Source organism: Homalodisca vitripennis, chromosome 2 (genome assembly GCF_021130785.1).
Source record: "Homalodisca vitripennis isolate AUS2020 chromosome 2, UT_GWSS_2.1, whole genome shotgun sequence".
NCBI classification, from domain to species: Eukaryota; Metazoa; Arthropoda; class Insecta; order Hemiptera; family Cicadellidae; genus Homalodisca; species Homalodisca vitripennis.
The window spans coordinates 85,809,894-85,833,898 of NC_060208.1; the positions used below are offsets into that span (position 1 = coordinate 85,809,894).

Consider the following 24,005-nt stretch of genomic DNA (forward strand, 5'->3'; position numbering starts at 1 on the left):
TACACATACACACACAGAGAGTGATATACACATACACACACAGAGAGAGTGATATACACATACACACACAGAGAGAGTGATATACACATACACACACAGAGAGTGATATACACATACACACACAGAGAGTGATATACACATACACACACAGAGAGTGATATACACATACACACACAGAGAGTGATATACACATACACACACACAGAGAGTGATATACACATACACACACAGAGAGTGATATACACATACACACACAGAGAGAGTGATATACACATACACACACAGAGAGTGATATACACATACACACACAGAGAGTGATATACACATACACACACAGAGAGTGATATACACATACACACACAGAGAGTGATATACACATACACACACAGAGAGAGTGATATACACATACACACACAGAGAGTGATATACACATACACACACAGAGAGTGATATACACATACACACACAGAGAGTGATATACACATACACACACAGAGAGTGATATACACATACACACACAGAGAGTGACCAACATTCTTTAGACTAGACATTCAAATGTACTACATTTTTAGTTTCTTGTAACTATGCTTTATAAACTTGGAATATATTGTAACTTTGCGTATATTTCCATTCAATACAATGCATTAGCACTTTTTATTTCTATTTGAGATATTAAAGTTAAAGTCCTGGCCAGTTGGTAGTACTAAAAATCAACTGACATTTTTTAGACAGTTTAAGCTCAACGTAACCTAAACTTCTGTCTGCATCTACCGTCGGTTGGTTATTCTATTTTGTAGTAGTTTTTCGTTGTAATATGCTCTGAAAACAGTGTTAGTAGTGATTTGAAGGATGTAAAACCGTCAACGATTGTATGTTTTGGTGGATTATAATATTATAAGAATATTTCAAGTATCTTGGTACTTTTTAACCGTAATTGGGAAAAATTGTGATATATCTCCTAGGAAAACAGCTTCAGTAAAAATCTTTTGGCAGAAAAAGGTGCTATTCACAAGCTGAAATAGCGAAAAGGTCGGGTATTTCTCACAAATCACCAGGCAGGATCAAGTTGAACTGTGATCAAAGCTTAGTTACCAGCCACATCGAATTGGCAAATATTGCCGCAAGACCAAAAGGAATGAAAGATAGGTCAGGAAACTAAAGAATATTGCTAAAACAAACAGGAGACTTAGCACAAACAATTGACTGATCAAATAAACGAGTTTGAAGCCAATATTTCACCTAGAAGTGTGAGAACAGTGTTAAAATGAGATGGACTCAACTCTCGCAGACCTAGGGAAAAAACAAAAAATCACTCCTACCATGGCAAAGAAGCGATTAAAGGCTGGATAACAGAGGATTGGGATGAAGTAAGTCACAAATAGATAATAATATTACTCTATATCTAGTTTATCTGAATTATTAAAGCTAGTTTCAAAGTTGCATACGTCTTCTGTTTCAGTCTTCCTTAACCTAATCTAGTCTACTAATTAAACCAACTTATATGTGTATAGTGTATATATATCACCCCCCCCCCCCCCCACCCCCCCCCCCCCCCACCCCCCCCCCCCCCCACCCCCCCCCCCCCCCACCCCCCCCCCCCCCCACCCCCCCCCCCCCCCACCATTATGTCTAGGGTAGTTACTGCCTTCCAACACCTAGGGATCCCCACTAACTCCAACAGTCATCCCCCACAGTATACTACATCTATCAATCTCCCCTTACATCCCAATATCTCAACATTCACAGTTAGTGTTGTATCACTCCTAGAAATCCATAAGGTTTTCCTGATTAAAGTGATATTTGGATTTTGCTGTTGTACCCAGTGTAAGTTCAATTTGAAGATATAAACCAACCAGAAATTAACCCATTAGTGTATCACACTTCTCGTAATAGTACAAACCTGCTCTGTAAGACTCGAACTGCGTTTCCGGTTAGATGAATCTTCGTTTACCAAGTTCATTGGACGCCTCAATTGCTTGTCCTCAAAGGGAAGCAAAACATTGGCCTTCAAGCCCTGAAAGCACACAGAAGTGTTTCATTCCACTGACACAGCAAAAAACATACTCTGAGAAAGTGCACATGGTGGTATAAAAGTATAATACTCATGTGCTGATACTCTTATTTAAGAAAAGTGAAGTTTTTTTCCAACCTACTTAAATAAATTTCAATCTGTAATATATAGTTACCATAAATTTATTTGGCAATAAGCCCAATGATACTTACCATTATCATGAACTTGACAAAGTCCTTGCGAAAGGAAAGTCGGACACTTGAGGAACCAGACGGCGATGACATGGTGAGCCAGAGAAACAGTGTAATGGTTGTACTTAAAGGGACTAGTGTATGGTAGTGCTATTGCAAACACTGCCATGTATTGGTCTCCGACGAAGTTGGCGTAGAGCTTCGGCAAACCGGGTTAGTGCTGAAATATAACACATGAATGATAGTTAGTTTAATGTTTTTAAGTAATTACTTTATACACTTAAAAATTAGTTTTAAGAAGAACCGTTGAGAAATTCTTATACATTCATAATAACAGTTAGAAAGTAAGTTATTTTCCAATGAATATAAGTCTAGAGTACCAGTAAATTACTGTTGATATTGTTGCAAAAAATGCTACTAACCCTTTGAGAGCGGTTGGCATTTTCTCAAGTCATATACATAAAGTGCCAAGTTTTTTTTTTTTGCATATTTGTAATCTTTTGGGAAAAGAGCTGTTGTAAAATAACTACCAACAGATTTTCATAATTTTGTTGTTTTTTTCTAGTTAAATGCAGAATATGATACATATTATTTGCAAACAAAATTTGCTGTATAAAAATATAAAAAGTTCAGTTTTTATAAAAATAGTGTTTTACTTTTTTATAAAAAGTTAAGTTTTAACCTAATTTGAGTGTATACAGTATTTTTAAGATTTGTTTTCTTTATACCATAATAAAGGCCATACAGTTTTAAATAAAACACATGTATAATATATGATTATTCAATCAAAACAAACATGGCATCATATGTTTAAAAAAAGCCGCCAGTACTGACATTTTATAAATTGTATTTCATTTGTCAAGAGTTTAGAAATTACATACTAATAGTGTAGTTTAAACAAAACATCAAGATAACACAAACGAATATGATTAGTAAATGTAGAGGCAAATACTTGAATGAATATGAGTAAATTATTATTACAAACACAGATATGTAAGCATGTCACACTTTTCTGATATAACTATAAGTACAGAGCCTGACAATTCTCTAATTTAAAATATTCTAAATTGGTTATAAACCAACAATCTTGTGGTGAATGCCAGTAAGAAATCAGATTATTATCAACACTGTCTACCACTGTCTACTGGGAAAAACATTATCATAATTCAGACAAGTGTTGTGGTAATGGTTGCCTATTAAAAATAAAAGTCCTCAGGATCCTCATGTAATTCTTGTACTTACTGGAGAGAAACTCTAGGATTGGAATGGAAGTGGAGACGGTGGCTGAGATCTTTGGAGAGATTTAGGAGTACTTCTGGAAGCAGTTTGACCATTGCGTCTCTCATCTCTAGGACACAAGAGGTGAGGGCCAACACACACACTGACGGACTGATCGTGAGGCTAAACCTGGACAAATATATATTTAACATGGCTGAGATTTAGGAGTACTTCTGGAAGCAGTTTGACCATTGCGTCTCTCATCTCTAGGACACAAGAGGTGAGGGCCAACACACACTGACGGACTGATCGTGAGGCTAAACCTGGACAAATATATATTTAACATGGCTGAGATTTAGGAGTACTTCTGGAAGCAGTTTGACCATTGCGTCTCTCATCTCTAGGACACAAGAGGATGAGGGCCAACACACACTGACAGACTGACCGTGAGGCTAAACCTGGACAAATATATATTTAACATGGCTGAGATTTAGGAGTACTTCTGGAAGCATGAGGTCTTGAGGACATTGCGTCTCTCATCTCTAGGACACAAGAGGTGAGGGCCAACACACACTGACGACTGACCGTGAGGCTAAACCTAGACAAATATATATATTTAACATGGCTGAGATTTAGGAGTACTTCTGGAAGCAGTTTGACCATTGTGTCTCTCATCTCTAGGACACAAGAGGTGAGGGCCAACACACACTGACGGACTGACCGTGAGGCTAAACCTGGACAAATATATATTTAACATGGCTGAGATTTAGGAGTACTTCTGGAAGCATGAGGTCTTGAGGACCATTGCGTCTCTCATCTCTAGGACACAAGAGGTGAGGGCCAACACACACTGACGGACTGACCGTGAGGCTAAACCTAGACAAATATATATATTTAACATGGCTGAGATTTAGGAGTACTTCTGGAAGCAGTTTGACCATTGTGTCTCTCATCTCTAGGACACAAGAGGTGAGGGCCAACACACACTGACGGACTGACCGTGAGGCTAAACCTGGACAAATATATATATTCAACATGGCTAAGATAATTTCTTGTTACATTATTACTACATTGTTATAGTAAACTTATTTATAACAAAGTTAAGGAAGAATCTCTGTAGAGCTAGTGTTAATCAAATATGGTTCTGCTTTAGCTTAAAATAAATTTTTCAACTGTACTTAAATAATAAATTGTGTATATACAATTATAATAAAAGAAGGATTGTTCTTCCTTCATTCTCACATAGTCTTCATCAAAACAAAACAAAAATCAATCAATCTTTTTTTTTTTAATTTAAAATCCTGGTCAGAAGCTTATTAGAAACTCAGACAGAGTAACACTTGACATCAAGAAACATTTTTCAAAATTTGCCATTGACACAACAAGTAAGTAACACTATGTTTCGAGAGCTACAATCTCCTCTTCCTCAGTGAATACATAATGTTAGTAGATCACTGAACAATAGCAAACATCTGGTAAATCCTACCACCTTAAACCTTTCATTGACAAGGGTAAACTTTAGACAAAGAATCAATGAATAATAATAATAATAATAATATTTATTGTCATATTAAGTTTTTGCACTCATTGACAAAGTCACTTTACAGCCAATAGCCAAGTCAATAAATAAACACATGTTTAAATACTAAAATATAAGACATGTAAACACATCCATGAAATATAAACAATTATCCTTAGTTTGTTAGCTTTAAATATAATTATAAATTAATATGGGATACACCAAAAAATTCATCTACAGAATGCAAAGGATTGTTCAGAAGCCAATTATAAAATTTATTGAAAAAACACTTTTTTAGGGTATATATTTATTAAATTATGTAACTTGTTGTAAATTTTTAATGAAACAACCTGGTGAATATTAATAGTTTTATTTAGAAATTGATTGTAGTAAGTCTACTTGCCTTACTCCTAGTATTATAGCTATGATCAGCATACTTAATATTGTTAGGACATTGAAAAGTATACAAAACTAAGTCATATATGTATAAGTTGAAAATAGTTTGAATTCTTAAGTTTATAAATAAAGGTTTACAATGTTCCAAAAAACCAACACCTAAACTAACCACTAAATGATACTGATTACTTTTTTTTTGTAAAATTAATATTTCATCTATCCTGCTGCAGTTTCCATAAAATATTAAACCATATCTAAAAATTGATTGGAAATAAGAAAAATAAGCGGATCTAATATAATTTGTTTCAATACAATTAGTAAGTTTTTTAATTAGAAAAATAACCCTAGATACTTTTGAGCTAATGTAATCAATATGAGAACCCCATGTTAAATTTTTATTAAAATGAACTCCTAGAAACTTTACTTGATTTGAATATTTATCTATATTATTATCAATACCAACACCTCTTAAAATAAAAATTATGTTTTGAGTTTTATCTTCATTTAAAAGAAAACCGTTAACCCGATGCCTTATCCAAAGCACTTTGTGCCAAGATATTAAGCTCATCAATATTTGAATTAATATTAAGGAAAGTGGTATCATCTGCATACAAGATTGATTTACAGTCAATAAAAAGCTAGAAGGTCACTTATACTAATTAAAAAGAGAAGACGACCTAAAACCGATCCCTGGGGGATACCATATTTAATTGTAACTACCTGTGACCGATCACTATTCACTAGAACCTTCTGCTTCCACTCAAAAAGATAAGATTTAAAAAATTCAAGTTGCAAATTTTGAACACCATAGTATTCAATAATTGCGAGTGACTTATACAATCAAAGGCTTTGCTCAGGTCACAAAATGTAGCCTGAGCAAAAACCTTATTTTCAAACGCTAGTAGCACTTCCTGCACCAGCTTATCTATTGCATCTACTGTGGATTTACCTTTTCTAAATCCAAATTGAGAAATACTTAAAAGATTATTTTTCTCAAAATAGGCACTTAGCTGATCAAAAAACAAAAGCTCAAATATTTTTGATATTACAGGAATAACTTAAATGGGTCTATAACTTTCAGGTTTATCTTTAGATCCCTTTTTAAAAATTGGACTAATTCTTGTAATTTTAAATTCATCAGGAAAGATTCCTTCTAACAGGCAAAGATTAAAGCAGCAGGATAGTGGCAAAGATATGTTATCAATGATTTGTTTTAGGAGATTATTGGACATTTGATAAACATCATTACAATTAGAGTTTTTTAAACGCTTAGTTGCATTAATTACATCTAGTGGTTTTATTATATTCCAGGTAAAATGTACATTTGGAACAGGTTTCTCAACAGATGCAAGCAGCTGCTCTGAGTTAGAAGGGGCAGTGCCTAGTTTGTTCTTAATAGTCTCCACTGAATCCAAAAAGTAATTATTAAAAGTGTGGGTGGATATTACTGAGTTTTTTAAACTTACGGTACTAACATTATTATTACTTTTAATGATATTCCATGCCGCTCTGCATTTGTTACTACTATTTTCTATGATATTTGTATTGAATTTAATTTTAGCTTCTTTTGTTTAGGTAAAATAACTTTAAGAAAGTGCATACTATTGGGTATGTTTGTTTGGTTTCGTGAAGTAAAATCAGTGATATTCAAATTCAGTGTGAGACCACAATGGTTAGAATATGGAAAATAAAAAATACTACAATTTAGTACATTATTTCTATGGCAATTTACAAAAATATTGTCAAGACAGTTATTTTTTAGAGAGGCTTTAGTACTCAAATGATAAAAGTTATACTGTCACAAGAGATTAAGGAATTGGTTTGGGAATCAACTACCTTTAATTACATCAAAGTTATAATTAAAGTCCCCTCCAATCACAGATGTATAATTTGACCATTTTGTCAAAAACCGCAGCAATTTGTCAAAAGAGTCAAGAAAAGTATTTGGGTTGCCTGATGGAGAGTGATATATAGTTAAAACAATCAATTTTAAATTATCCACAAAAACAGCTGCTGCCTCTAAATCCAACTCAGAACAAAACTGACCAACATCACACATTCTTACATTCAAACACTTATGTGTAAGAATAAGAATAAGAATAAGAATAAGAATCATTTATTCCATTGATCTGTTTACAGAAAATAGGACAAGTCATTTTAAAATTACATACATTGTTAGAGCTAAAATTGCATTAACACAAAAGTGTTTTGTAAAAAAGTTCACATGAAATTTAAGTAAAGTAGCAATAAATAAAAGTAATTATAGTTAGTTATAAACTAAAACCTAACATTAATATGGCAATTCATGAATTCCTCAATGCTGTAAAAAGGATTTTTCACTAGCCAATCATATAACTTTTTTTTTAAATATTTTAAAGGAAACAAGTCTCGCATCAATCAGGCAGCTTATTAAAAAAAATTTATAAATATTTAATTTAAACGAGCTTTTAGTTTAGCTAGTCTGTGAGGCAATATATCAATCTTATTCCTTCCCCTAGTGTTGTATTGATGGATCTCCTGTCTTGTATGAAAAAGATTCAAATTAGATTTTGTATACAATAAAACTTGAAAAATATAAAGATTTACTATTGTGGGAATTTGAAATTGTAACAAAAAGAGGTTTGCAGTGTTCAAGTGGGTTGGCTCCTCCAATATTACGAACAGCCTTTTTCTGTAGCACAAGAATGTCAATGACATGTGAAGAAATGACCCCATACAAGTAGACCATACAATATGTGCGACTGAAAAAGCCCAAAATATGCCAATCTTAAATACTCTGAACTAACAAAACTTTTGAGTTTCCAAAGTAAGTAATTTACTCTAGAGATTTTGTTACAGACAGTATCTATATGAGTTGACCAGTTTAATTTTGAGTCTACATTAATTCCTAGGAGCTTGACCGATACCAAATTTATTTTCCTGTTTGAGGCTTAAAGTAATACACTGTGTTTTATCCAAATTGCATGCTAGCTTATTTGCTGCAAACCATTCATAAGCCCTCTTCTCAGATTGTTGGGTAATTTGTGCCAAACAGTCTAAATTATGATGACTAGAAAGTAAGGTGGTATCATCAGCGTAAAATCACTGAATGAGTATTGAGGTTTTTAGGAAGATCATTAATATAAACAATAAAGAAAAAAGGCCCAAGAATAGAACCCTGTGGAACACCAGTTTTCCACGGTTTTCGTTTGAGAGCATTTATTCCTGACACATACATATTGCAATCTATTGGAAAGATATGACTTAATAAGTCTTAAAGCACAATCACTAACACCGTAAAATGCAAGCTTATCAAGAAGAACATCAACAAGGACACTGTCAAATGCTTTACTGAGGTCACATAAAACTAATGAAGAGGAATCCTTTTTTTTCAAAAGCCTCTAGGGTATGATCAATTATGTTTTAATACAGCGAAGTTGTAGATCTTCCCCTGGCGGAAGCCATATTGACTATTTGAAATTAAATTATGAAACTCAAAATAGCCATTCAGCTGTTGTACATAATTGATTCAAAAATTTTAGAAAAATATAGGGACAATTGAGATTGGACGATAGTTATGTACACAATTTTTGTCACCTTTCTTAAACACTGGAGTAACTTTTGACACCTTTAGTAAAGGTGAAAAAAAACCCTCATTCATGCAGTTATTTAAAATTATCGCTAGGGGTTCACTTATAAATTCAATATTACTTTTTAATAATGAAATTCGACAACCAATAATAGTCCATAGCTTTTGAATTTGAGAATTTTGACACAGCCTTTTATAACATCCTCGGCTGTAACTGTTAGCCAAACAAATGAATTTTGATCAATCATTCGTTCTCCCATAAAGTAATCAGGACTATGGAGGCTGGGGTGAATTCCTTCACTAAGCTCTTTAATTGAGTTTATCAAATACTGGTTGAATTCCTCAGGATCCAAATTTTACATCTTGACTGTGTGTAGGTGAGTGTTCATTACTAATCACCTTCCAAGCAGCCCTGCATTGGTTAGGAGCTTTACTAATATAACTGCTCAACTGCAACTTTTTTTTGCTAGTGTTAATTCATTCCTATACCTTTTTTTATGTTGAATATATACATTATAAGCTGCCCTGAGTTTGCTCTGACCCCCTTAAATTCAAACTTTTATAAAATTGTGAATAATGCAAGCATTTCATTTCTTGTTTTGGCTACTTCCGGTGTATACCCACTTGACAAGTTTAGTGTTATTAGACCGTGATTTATTTGAGTTTTTTACTAAGGGTGAGTAATAGTGCCATAAGTCAACAAATTTTTAAAAAAAAACTATTAAAAAAGTGTTTTTAATGTCAATTTTATTTTGTTTAAAATCATCTATCATGTCCCAATTTTCTTTCTTTAAATAATAAATAAACTGATCCAGACTTTCATCACTGTGCCTTCTAATAAAACCATTACTAGCTTGCAACATGTTTTGATTGTTCTGTAAGTGCTTTGTGGAAAACATTTAAAAAAAAAAGGGGTACATGGTCTGCAAGACAATGTTCACCAAGTGTAGTAGTAAATAGCTTTTTATTAAAATTAACAATAATATTGTCAATGCAGGAATTAAAACGTGTAGGTTGATTATTTGTAATAAAAAGATTAAATGATCTGAGAAATGTTACTAAATTTAGAAAAATCCAAATTACCATTATTACTATTACCCATTTCAATATTAAAATCCCCAGCTATGAGTACCCTCTGGTTATTAAATTAGTAACCTTTTGACAGCATGCTCAAAACAGTTTAAAAAATTTGTTAATATCTCCATTTGGAGATCTATAAATGCTCACAATCAAAATATTTTCTTGTATTAATTTTATACAACATATTTCTAAATCTAACTCAAAATTAAATTTAGATACATCAACAACCGAAAATTGTATTGTATTTTTAACATAAATACCAACTCCACCATTTTTCCTAGTTTTTCTACAGACTTACGCTGGCTGGAGTAAAATTCTCTGGTACAAATAGATCTACTTGATTTTGTTTCAGCCAGTGTTCTGATATACAAATTAAGTTTATATTTTTTTCTTTACATATACTTTCTAACTGCAATATTTTGTTTCTTAAACAACATACATAGTACATGTAAGTACTAAGGATCCTCCTCTAATATGTTCAGTTCTACAATATGCACTTTTACAAAAATAACCATCAGGCAAAGCTGAGAAAATTTCTACTTCTTTAAGCCAATGCTCAGATAAACCAATTACGTCCAAATTAGACATTAAAAAAGTTTCTAGGGTTAATGTTTTGTTGAATAGGCCTTGAATATTTAAAAATAATAAATTTTTTAAGTTAAGTTCTCAGATTTATATGTCAATGGTGACTTTTGATTTTTTCGTTTTGTAGGTTTACTACTTTTGATAGGGCTAAATATCCTGCTTACTTATGTTTAAGGGTGAAGTTGTATACAAACTATTTAGTTGGTTTGTAGTATTGTTTGCACTGCACTCTTCCACAATTACACACTCATTAAAACTAGACTGAGTGTAAAATAGACTGAGTGACTGAGTTGACTATTTAGATAAACCTTAAGAAGAAATTTATTTTAGTTCTGTGAATGCTTCATTGCATCATGGAGTCTATGGATTTTCTTAAATAAATTTGTATTGGAAGAAGAGCAAATATTACATATATTTTGTGTTTATGTATATGGTACTATGTTCCTTTCCCTTGTTTCATAACTAAAATCCACTCACTATCAGTGCAGTACAATACCACTTTCAAAAATATAGACTGGAAGAAGATACCCAACTTATACAAGCGTCTTAAAAAATCTCAACTCAACTCTCTGTAATTTATTTTTATATAATTCTGAATCTTGCCTCTTTTGAATTATTGTTGGTTACAGCTTATCAAAACAATTCCATATGTCTTGTAGTTATGGCAAAACACAACAAATAAATCAGAGAACTGTTCAAATATACACAATGTTATAGCTGAAGTTAGGAGTGGAATTTTAACGTGGGGAGGACACATACCAGAAGAGAGGAAGGAAACTCTGTGGAAGAACCAAGAAACAATGGAAGGCCGAAGTAAAGAGTAGATTTTAAAGCTCATCCTCATTGGTGATACACTGAGATAGTAGCTACCACTACAATCGGGAATAGGTGAAAGTCACTAGGAGCTAAGTATAGGCTGTATCAGAGATGACTAAAAAAAATTTAATTTGAACTTGGTTAAAAATTTATTTGTTCTTTGAGCTGAGACAGTTGTCATGCACAAACACAACACATGTCAGAATGCAATGAAGCTTATTTTTTATTGCTCTTCTTAGTCCTTCCAAAGTGTCACATAGGCTTTATAAATTATGTCTTTACTACATTCTATAAAATCAACAAATTAGATGTCCTTTACATTCCAAAAAAACTGTAGGCAGGACTTTTCTTGCTGTCAAAAATTTGACTGGCTTTCTTTTGACTTGCTTGGAGAAGTGGTATGTCTCTATTGCATTGACTGCTGTTTTGTCTCAGGATTCATATAGGCAAATCGAATCTCACTGCCAATAACAATTCTGTCCAAACATTCTTTCCCTTCAAAGTCATACCAAGAAAAAAAGTCTATGACAGAGTTCTTCTTTATCTGATGTCATGTAAGTATGATACTCAACGAACACAAAACCTATCTCGTGTAAAAGACTGAGAAGTTTCAGAAAAATCATCGGAAAGGTCCGATAATGTGAAGAGACAGTCTTACAAACTTTTTCATTCACTTTTTTCAATAGGTCAACACTAATGAGAAAAGCCCTACCATTCCTTTCTTTATCAGGAATTTTTGTTCTTTATAAAGAAACTCCTGCACATTGATGGAATACATCTTCACTCTTGTTTCATTAATAAACACAATTCACAATGAACCTTAGCTGCTGAGTGATTTTTCATCCAAAGAAATCTTTTAACACAACGCGCTTCACAGCAGCACCTATTATGGCACTCATTAAAGTTATAACTAGAAAACACATGCATGTACAATGTTCCGCCTTGCACAGTTAGAAGGGTACTGAACCATGTACATACCGATGTCAACATGACGGTGCTACATCCACTACTTATCAAGCTATACATAAATGGCAGTTACTTTCTGGATAACCCTCGTACTTAATACAAAAACATGACTCCAAATGGTACATTAGAATGTCATTAATCAACTTATATGAGTATACAACTAAAATTACACTGAGAAAATATTGGAAAAAATAACATAGTTGTTTTTAATTTGTTTAAGGTACAGAAGTTCAGTTAGTTATTTTATCAGGAAAAAATTAAATATTCCTAAATGTACAGTACCAACAACACACCACAAAAGATTGTACAAAGTAATGTAACTCATAATCATTGGGTGATACAAATCCGTCCGACTAACTATTACAATAACTTTAAAATGGTGAACAGATGGCAGGAAGCGTTATTATAACAAATATTTTTTATGAAATTTATATACTATTCCTTGACTTATTTGTTTGTTACGTGTTTATCCGTTTTTGTTTGTTACCATGTGTAAAGAAGGGCAAACATAAATTGACTTTTTCAATAACCTTGCAGGATAGACTTCACCTATGTTTACTAAGTAATTATTTTCAATACCTTGAATTGAATTCAAACTGAAACTGGAGATGAATATGGAATTTAAACTTACCATATTCTAGGCACTTTATGAGCCGCTGCTGCAGGCTAAATTCTATCCGTGCGTGATACGAGGCCAGGGTAGCCAACACAGGAAATATGTAGCCCTGCATGTCCGAACGTGTCAGTTTTCCTTGTGTGTTGCGTAACAGGTCAGGTGCACACATAGTCTTGTCACTAACCTAAGAAAATATTGATGTCAATTTTTATTTTTAAGATTAGTAGATATTATATTGGACAGAAATAACTTAAACCTAATCTTTTTAATTCAAGCACAGGTGAAGCTTTTTTTCAAGCCAAACTTAAATATTTCAAACATTTGTATTGTCACTTGTTACTCTGTAGTGAGTCTGAGAATGTAATAAATAGCACAAAATTTAACTAAGAGATCCAATTTTGTATTTTTGAAGTATTTAGAATTCAACTATGGGTTTAGTAAATTTTTGATATTTAATATTTTTTTTTTAATCCTAAGTAATTTTTGGAGGTAAATCATTCTAATGCAACACTACTATGCAATGTACTAATAAGAATATTAGAACAAAACATTGTTGTGTAGCTTTTTCTTTATATATAAAGGTTACGTTTCCAGACAGCCCTCTTAAAGGAGAGACAATTACCATAGCGCAAAGTGTACTTGTCAAGTAGTCAATGTCACTGTTGTGCTTGGAGAGTATAAGGGCCTTGTGCTGCACTATTTGTGCCACTCCTTGTATCATCGGCTGGAGCACTCTCCAATCTACAATCAAACAGCCAAAAATGAAATAACTATCTCAGTTCAATCCTCTAAAAAAGATAGTAGTGGTATGTAAAGTCAAATCTCAAATCCACTGAATGGTAAAAAAAGATTTGAATTTGAGAATTGATTCACAAGATTCAACAATTGAATCTGAAGAAACTTGAATTTGATTAATGAAAATTAAATTATTTGCCATCTTACGCGCTGATTACATAGACAATGTTACGCAATCACCAAGTGGAGACTCTGAACCCAACCAAGCCAGTAGCCAACGCTCAGCGAGCTGAGAGGACAACTACCTGAGACTTAATTCAAGCTGAAGGAGAAATCAGTAAGAGCCACACTTAGTGACTGTAAACAAAAACTGTGATTGAAAACAAATAGATCAGAAACAAGCAGTAAATTCAGGACTTGGCTGGATACAAGATTCTTATAACAACCACTATTCTTTCTTCAAACCATTTGATACTTTAAATAATATATTACAAATTAATAAAGATATATAAATATAACAGCGTATTTAATTCTACCACTGTACACCTTATGATTTAATATCCTACTAAATAATTATTTCTAAAATGTGAAAAATTAAATTTCACTGTAAAAGTAAATTTTTTATTGATGTTAATCCTTAAAGCATATGATACTAAAATGATCATATCGGAATGCTGTATCACAATAATCACAGCATACAGAAATATTCATTATCTCTTATTTTAGTTTATCGTGTAACAATTCATGAAAGTGCATCGATTAAGTAGGAATGTGTAAATATATTTATTTATAAACATTGGGCAGCAAATTTCAATGCATTTCGTGCAAAAATACATCAATAACCAGTGAGTGATAATCTATTATCACGGTTTAGTTGTATGATGGTGCAGCTTTTGGATATAATCATATGGTAGGTCTACATACAGAATACAGAAGCCAATATTGGTTGCTTTAAAAACTTATTTGTTATTATTTATTCTTCCTAGGAATAAAAATGGGCAAAATAAAGAAAGTTTGGCAAATCAGAACTTGTTTAAAATGTCTAAATACGTATACGCTAATTAATTGTATCCAGAACAAACTTTTTTTAGCACTTCAATTATTAATCTGATAATCTTAATTCAAAACTTGACATGAAATAGCAAATTCACATAAATTATAATACTACATTTTTCTTTAATAAAAGCACTCACCCAGTTCTCGACGGAGGCAGGTAATGTAGGCGAGGCAGGCAGGGGAGAGGGATAGATAGGTGACTTCAGGTGCAGGATAGGTAAGAGGAGCAGGGGTGACAGGGAGAGGGACAGGGGGAGTGGCAGGTGGGGGAGAGTGCTCTACCAGCAGATAGTGACTGTAGCGTATAGGACCAGTCTGACCAGACTGGGACACTGGATAGCCTAGGCGGTAGTTGCCATCCACCCGTAGTCGCATGAAGCACTCCAATATCTGTACAATCACACAACAAACTGATTCACTTAATTCTGATCACACATTAAATTGGCAATCTTTCATTCCAATTTCACATCAAATTTGTTCACTTTCAACTACACCACAAAATTTGTAAAATTTCATTCTTTAAAATGAGTCAACTTTTCATGAGTCTGATCAAAAGATTACAACTATATTATAACTCTTGTATTGTTGTTACTTTTTAAAGTACAGACACAAATTTTAACATGATCAGTCATGCTTTATGCACACAGAAGGCATAAAATTGAATTAAATTATATAATGCCCACATGTATTTGTACTTTTAAGAGTTAATTTCCAATTGTTCCAGGGGGAAAATACACACTAGCAATTAAGAAATCAGATTTCCCCTTAGTTCCAAATAGAATAGAATAGAATAGAAAACTCTCTTTATTGCAGGAATATACAAACTCATTTTCTTTCAAATGAAATGAAACAAATAATACATGATTAAAACAGTTCATAAATATACAATAATTACTTACAACTAACAATAATTACTACTAAAATATGTACAATAAATCTCTAAATTCCCGCAAAAGGTAGCCCTTACAGGCATGAAGCCCAATTATAAGGGAACCCTATGCTAAGGTTTACCTCCCCTGTAAAACGACTTTTAAAAGAAATTTAATATCTATGTAAAAGAGTTTGCCAAACTAAAAATAATAATGGTAAAATTAACATAAACTTATTACTTTTATCATAAAAAAATATGTACATATATTACAATATAGTACTTAATTTTCTAATAACAATGTATTTAAATATACCATTATATTGTATTCTAAATATACTAAAAAATAAAAAAACAACTACATTTATAAGGTTTGCGAAATAATATTAAATCATTTTCTCTTAAAATCCATAGTTTTTAAAGATATATCTAAACTATCGGCAACATTGTTTAGCAAATTAAATGCCGCCAACATTGGCGAAGTAGCGTGCCCCACCATCCTAGCATACTCCATGTAGAGCAACCTACTTGCTCGGCCTCCTTGTCTCTGCACGTGCTACGGCACACCTGCCAGCAGCTCGGGGTCATCCACGGACCCAGACATGACACCCTTAAGAAAAACAAGGCTTGCGACCTTTCTCCTTACATCCAAACGATGGAACTTTAAAAAACTCTAAGAGCTTTACATATCTGACTGTGTAAGTAGGATAAATATGGAATCCAAATACATTAAAATACAAAGTTCTAACAAAACGTTTATGAACTCTTTCAATCATTTCAATATACAAAGCTGAATGAGGGGACCAGACAATACTTGCAAACTCAAGTTTTGATCTAACTAATGACTTGTAAAGAGTTAGAAAAGTATGTGGATATTGAAACAAACTGCAAGTTTGAGTTATAAATCCAAGTGTGCTAAGGAAGCTACTGACCATATTGACAATATGCTCATTAAACTGTAAATCTGATGTCATTATAACTCCCAAATCTCTGAATCTTCCAACTCTTTCTAAAACTGTGCCATCGATATTATATGAAAATAAAACTGGATGTAACATTCTATAGAATGACATAGTCGTACACTTAGATACGTTCAACATCAATTTTGTGCGGCTACACCACTGATTAAGTGAATCCAAGTCGTTTTGTATAATTGCGCAATCAGAAGGTAGTTTCACTAATGAAAAAATTGTTAAGTCACCCGCATACAATAGAAAATTACTTCTTAGAATGTAGGTAAGATCATTAATAAATATATTAAAACAAAGAGGACCTAAATTACTGCCTTGAGGAACTCCAGAGGGGGCTAGGAAGGAATCGGACTTGTATCTCTGGAAGGAAACAAACTGCCGTCTATTTTTAAAATAAGAGATAAAAAATTCTATTATTTCAGCTGAAAATCCATAGTAGTTCATTTTCTTAAAAAGAATAAAATGGTCAACCTTATCAAACGCTTTTGACATGTCCGTATAAACAACATCGACTTAATGCCTTGAGTCCAAAGCTGAAGAAGTAAACATTAACAAAATTCACCAGATTTGTACTTAATGGAACGCGAAAGGCATAAAACCATGTTGCCGAATGCTGATATATTGTTTCATATGAAAGGATACATGATCAAAAATTATTAGTTCAAACACTTTAGCTGGAGTAGGCCTACATAAAATAGCTACGGGTCTATAATTGGAGATTTCAAATCGGTTAACCTTCTTTAATATTGGAAGTTATTTTAGTGATCTTCCAACAATCCGGAAAACACTTGTTAGCTAAACATAGGTTAAAAATATGACAGAACGGTTTCTTAACAAATTCTGAACAACCTTTGATAATATAATTGGAAATCAAATCAGGCCCGTGTGAATGCTTAGACGGAAGTTTTCGAATCGCAGCAGAAACCTCGCTCACAGGAATAGAACGTAAATTAAAATTATTAACTCCATTTATTACAGGAGATTTATTAATCATGTCTGGGTCCAAGAACTCCCCGCGGTCATAAACAGAACTGAAATATCGAGCAAACCCAGTCGCTGCGCTCAATCCATCATCAAACGTTTCATTTTCCCAGACATACCGCTTACCCACAGGATTTATTTTGAAAATTTTTGTTAATTAATGAAACTCCAAAACTTTTTAGGATCACCCAAAAGTGATTCTTTTGATTTATAGTATAGTATAACACTAAAAAATAATGTGTTTGATTATGATCTTCTTATAGATTTTGCTATACTTCAAACAGTAATTATGTTGTTGTAACTTATGCAAGCAAAGTTTTGATAGCTAAATTAATACTCTATTAGTAAGAACTCGACTGCAGCAGTGGAACTATAAGAGTGCATGGTTGGGTGAAAATTTAGGTTAAAATACTTTTACAATACATATAACATAAAATATTGTGTAAAAGAAGTCTTAACCCTAGTAATGTATCGTGTTACCAACATGGCACTATGCGTATCAATTAATATGTAAGTTTGATGTTCTTTTTTTGCAAGATAAAACATACCAAAATAATTTTAATAAATTTTGCTTGGTTTAGCTGTTCTTGCTGTTTCCGCTACAGATTATTCATGAAAAATGTGTTTTTGTACACATTTGCAAGCACAAACGATATATGTAAATTAAAGACAATACAAACTTATCATGTTAAATATTATGCTAAGTTAACTTTGATTTATATAAATTTTAAACACTGAAATATCTAACAAAATGTTATAAATCTTAAAAATCTTCTACCAACTGTAAATTTAGGCATTCAAAAGACAAGTCACATTTTACTGAAATCTTATGTTTTATACATGTACTCATATTTTATGTGTGTTTTACATTTTCCACAATCACAGTAAGTTGTGTTGTCATCCTTTTCTTCTTATAGACAAAGAAGGAACAATATTTATTACCCCCTCTCTGATTTTTCGTTTTCGCCCACCAATATTGTCTTGGTTGCTCTCTTCAATGCTTTGCTTAAGTTTACTTGATTAATTCTAACCTCTTGCCAAGGTCTTTGTGAAGCTTGAACATAAATTGTTGTCTTGACAAGACAAAGGCTTTGCAGTGTCTCCACTCCGTCTGATGGCATTATGTACAAATATCACATAGGCATTTATGAGAGAGATGTTCATCATGTTATAGAACATCCAGAGTGGCCATCTTTCTATTTTCCTTTTGCAGTTCAAACGTCCACTACACCTTTGGTTTCATTAAACACCATCACAATTTTGGGCTTTCCACTGTCATTTATTGCATTATCATCATGCATTGATGACAACAAACAGACCATTATCTTATACTACTGTCATATCACCCCTAAATAAAAAAAATAAAACATTGAGATATCAACTTTCCGTTTTTTTTGTAATTTTTATCATAAAATTCAAATGGAAATTTAGGTTTGCTTTTTTCACAGTACCTAAAACAGTTAAACTTCTTTCAGCAGTATTTTCAGTTAAACGCCTTTCAGTAGATTTTGGACAAGTAGAACACTGCTAAACCAGTTCTCCATAGTGATGTTTCTATTATTCCTTTCAATGGAAGCTACTAATTACCCATCATAATATTCAGCTGTCGGTCTGTCTTTTAGCACTGATTGGTTTCCAAGGTATACTAGGGCATCGACCATGTACTTTGTGGAATAACACACACCACAACGATCTTTATGCCATACTTGTTGGGGTGTAATGACTTATACATTCTGAACGAGCAATGCACACGAAATTTAATGTATTGCTCATCAATGGCTAAATACGATTTGAGCTTTTACAAATATACAACTGAAAAAATTCCAATGGTGAATATGCATGCCTCACTGTAAGACTAGAACCAGGTCTTGAATGAACATTTCTTGCCGGGGTTTTTCCTGCTGAAGTATTTCATTCAGTTTCTCAAAGAAACCCATTTTCAGAAACCCAATGCCATCTTCCCCATCCATTTCATACACTAATTGATCTCCATCTTGTACATTTTGGTTTTGAACAGATCTTGCAGGCCTCGCTCGTATTGGATTGTTCATGGTTCTACTTAAAGGTGGTGTTTCAGCTTGCTGAGAAACTTCTATTTCTATTATTGTCTCCACAATATCATTTTCCATCTTTAACAAGTCATCTTCATCAGAAAGATACTCTGGATAAGCGTCACTACCATACTCCTCTGAGAGATCTTCATACTCAATATGGTCTTCTTCTAGCAAACATTCTTTTTCGGTGTCTGCTTCAAAGCATTCATTTAGCACTGACAAACTTTGGTCCTCATTTAGTATATATTCCCCGCCATTGTAGATTACACGAAAATATGACAAAAAACAATCTTTTATCTATATATATAAAAATGAATGTTTGTGTGTTTGTCCTTTATGGAATCGTGAACTATGTGGCCGATCATTATGAAAATTTGTATGTATATGTATTTTTCCGCTGAGAAGGTTTATATGCTACGCCCATTGATGTAACTCGCCACCAGACGGCGCTGCAAAAGATAAAAGTTTTCAAATCGCCTGCATATTATAAACTGCAATTGCAAGGCAGTTACGTATATTTAACTGCCAAATACTATTTGAAGGCGCTAAGTTATGATGTATTTGTCTTTAAAATAAGTTTCTGGTTGAACTTAAAGGTTGAGTGTTAGACCACTTTACAATAAAGGACATGTACACATACAATACACTTTTGATAGATTTTCATGATCGTGACATCAAGGCAAACTCTACATTGGCGATGGAAATATAATTTACTTGAACCAGAAATGCTCTTACATGGGCAAAGCTTACGAAAAGCGTGCGAAGCCGCAGGAAACAGCTAGTATATATATATATATATATATATATATATATATATATATATATATATATATATATATAATGAAGTACTAACATCTACTACAAAGGTATCATCACATAAATATTACATACACCAAAGACTGCACAAAAGGTATCAATACGTCAGTTTGACATAAAGACTTCTATTAAACGCCCAGCAAGAAAAAAAAAAAAAAAAAAAAAAAAAAAAAAAAAAAAAAAAAAAAAAATTCAGCCTGATATTCACTTAACAGCAATCCCCGGCAACTTACTTATGAGAGCACTGCAGGAAGGGCAATGGCCTTTAGAGGAGGGATGAGAAGGTGAACGCTACAAATAGCTGTGTGTACGTCTATTTTACGTGCCATACCCTTCTAGGATTAATTGGTTAATAAACAAATCAACTTAATTCTACAGTAATGAGTTGGTGCTTTACCACCTCAATCAACTCACCTTGACGCGGATGGATATGACACTGTCGAAGATAATAGGCTTGGCGTAATGCATCTCCAGATGTGAGACAAGCATGTTGAACGCACGTACCGCGTGGGCAGAGGGCACGTGATGCATGGCAGACGTGAAGATCCTGATCACTCCTTCCACTGCAGTCTTTACATCCTGGACCTCTGCCTCTGTCTTTGGTGAGTCATACATTTCAAACGCACTTGACAATATCTGCATAAATAGAAAGAATGTAATGGAAAATAAGTTTTATATACTGTTTTTCAATTTTTCAAACTATATATATATATATAAAGTACATGTTCTACTGGGACTTGAACCCGGCTTCCTCACTTGCCGGATGAGTATGCTACCACTACACCAATAAAAACACTCCATAATATACTCACAGCTTCTGCCAAGAACTGTCACTTGTTCAGAGCCCAAGTTTTAATTTTTAATGCTGGGATATTAAGTTTTAATTTTTGTATTGCTTCAGCTTATTCTTTACCACATTACACATTTCCTCTAGAGTAAGATAATTAGTCACTGTGGGAAAATAACATATGAAATAGGGAAAAATTCTTAGAGGTACTAAATATTTACATACATGCAAAACTTAAAAGAAATGTTATTTGTTACGACTAAAACCCTCTTTGAGCAAACTGGTCACGTAAAACTATGCACATATAATTAACTTTTACAGTGCGTTTATAACACAGAACACTTTTTTAAAGTTAACTTTTCAACACTGAATCAACACTATGACCCATTACCATAGCTTACAGTAGGAGGTAGTGGGTGGGAAGTATATTTAAATCCTGGAATAAGTAATAAATAATAGAATTTGACCCCAGTTGGATGATTTAGCTTATAGTGCAGTTTTTTACAAACAATCCATTCACTTTTTTTAATTATGGTTTCAGATTACTGCAACTGACAACACACAGGGGGGCCACACCAACATTGAATTCAAAGATCCAGCCATCTGTACCTTATCTAGAATGTCCAGTAGTTCCATAAAGTGTTTGTTGTCTGCAACGGATCCTACACACACGTCAACAACTAAGGCAGCCTCAGCATTGCGCACTGCCATATCACGCTCCTCGTCTACACGCTCCAAGTGCGGCAACACGACTTGATCAATCAGCTCTTCTTCAAAGTGTAATCTAGCAGAAATTACAAGAAAATTAATGCTTTGTTTTTGATAATATAAGGACTGTCTAGGAACCAGGATTTTTCAGGATATTTGCCACTGTTTAGTAATTAAAGAAATCAGTAATACAACGTTTTAAAATCTGCACTCTGATCTCTTCCTCAGGTGAATAACTAAGCTAATGCATAACTACAATCTAGGTTAAAATTTAAAAATTATACCACAATATTGTACAGTATACACACATAAGTAAGGAACCACAACAAAAATTTTGTGTGTTAACTTTATATACACTATTTCTACAACATGCACTTAATACAAACAAAACACTAATTATTAAAACTGAACTTAAGAACAAAAGTCGTATTAAATCAGCACTGAACGACCATCCACTAACAACTGGCCAGAGACCAGTAGTAAATGGTCATTGCAGAAACAATATGGCTGCAAATCAGAAAATGAGTTGAGCTTTTTTATATTATATGTTGGTTGATTCTAAAACATGTCAAAACCATACTGTAATTGCACATTGGTTTATAATAAATCTCCAATCTGTTTGATACTTAAGGCTTCCTCGTTTAGTTAATTGTTTAAAACTGGCCACATAATTTTGACTGATCAGTTGGCCCGCTAATTTAATATATGAAGCCTCCTCCATTTTAAAGTTAAGGTTCCCGAGGTATTACGTTGGATTCATAAGACAATCTCGTCATATTTTAAATTTTAAAAGTGATTTCACACGGCAGTCTCGGAGTGCTGTTGCTATTCAGTACGGAACATAATTCTATATAATCTAACAATTTCACTTGGAACTAGTTCACTTCAAGTACATGTTCAAACAAAACAGAGGATATTGTCCATTCTACAGGGTGATTCAAAACTAAACGGCAATCTCTCGAGAGCTTATTCTATAGCTAAAAACAAGTAAAAAAAGTTCATATAACCATATGCCCGGAAACGCTTCGTTAGCGAGTTACGCCTAGCGAAAGATTTCGCCCGGATTTCAGAACCCTTGGTGAAGTCAGGCCATATAAAAATGGTAAAGGTAGTTACAAAGATACAAATACGATTGTTTTTTATGTTTTTATATCTGACAAATTTATTAAAATTCGTCCCAGAGCTGTAAATGCAATACTTTCAGAGATATCTTAAGTAAAACACAAGAATTGGTGCAAAGAAATAACACATTTTTGTGTTTAACGTAAGATTACTTCCATAAATGTTAAATAAAGGTCATTTTTTTCTTAAACAGATTTGTAGAACATTTAATCCTGAAAAGATTCATGTGAATTACTTAGGAAAAAAAATAATAATAGGTATTGAAATTTAGCTTTATTTAAAAATAAAACAGACGCACAAAAATGCATATTCTTATCTGCATAAAATATTAACTAATGTTTAGGTTGTGAGTAACAGCTGATCATTTATTCAACACTTTTTATCGTCATATTTTCTTTGCAAAGGTTGGCAATATCAGCTGATCAACAATTAAGTTATTGTATCTTTGTAACTACCTTTACCATTTTTATACGGCCTGACTTCACCAAGGGTTCTGGAATCCGGGCGAAATCTTTCGCTAGGCGTAACTCGCTAACGAAGCATTTCTGGGCATATGGTTATATGTACTTTTTTACTTGTTTTTAGCTATAGAATAAGCTCTCGAGAGATTGCCGTTTAGTTTTGAATCACCCTGTATATTTGCGACTTTACTCAATGTGTTTATTGTTTTATTCAGCTTCTTATCAAATCCAATCATATTACCTAAATCAGCTGATCATTCAAACATTTAATAATATAATACTTTGCTGATGTTTACTACTAATCTTCTTGTGGTGTTAACATGTTCAAGATAACGTGTACCCCATTGGGTACACTCGATCTTTCACAACTGCCTTTTTATACCTAACCGATCGGGTATACACCGGGCTTTTGTAAGGTGTGTCATGCACCCGATGGGGTACATGTTGCTATACATTTTCTTATTGCATTTTTATTGTTTG

At 33.2% G+C, this 24,005-nt stretch overlaps 1 protein-coding gene across 1 annotated transcript in view; it reads right to left on the reverse strand.

The window, feature by feature from the left end:
* Positions 1 to 1,853: 1,853 nt before the first annotated feature.
* LOC124354304 (tuberin-like) overlaps positions 1,854 to 24,005 on the reverse strand; it is a 59,176-nt gene continuing 37,024 nt past the window's right edge. The window contains 11 exon segments of the mRNA XM_046804651.1: positions 1,854 to 2,014; positions 2,224 to 2,265; positions 2,267 to 2,410; positions 2,412 to 2,422; positions 3,445 to 3,493; positions 3,631 to 3,743; positions 12,982 to 13,150; positions 13,589 to 13,707; positions 14,895 to 15,147; positions 20,862 to 21,083; positions 21,844 to 22,018. Coding sequence (XP_046660607.1) covers positions 1,868 to 2,014; positions 2,224 to 2,265; positions 2,267 to 2,410; positions 2,412 to 2,422; positions 3,445 to 3,493; positions 3,631 to 3,743; positions 12,982 to 13,150; positions 13,589 to 13,707; positions 14,895 to 15,147; positions 20,862 to 21,083; positions 21,844 to 22,018 — 1,444 coding nt within the window. The 3' untranslated portion in view covers positions 1,854 to 1,867.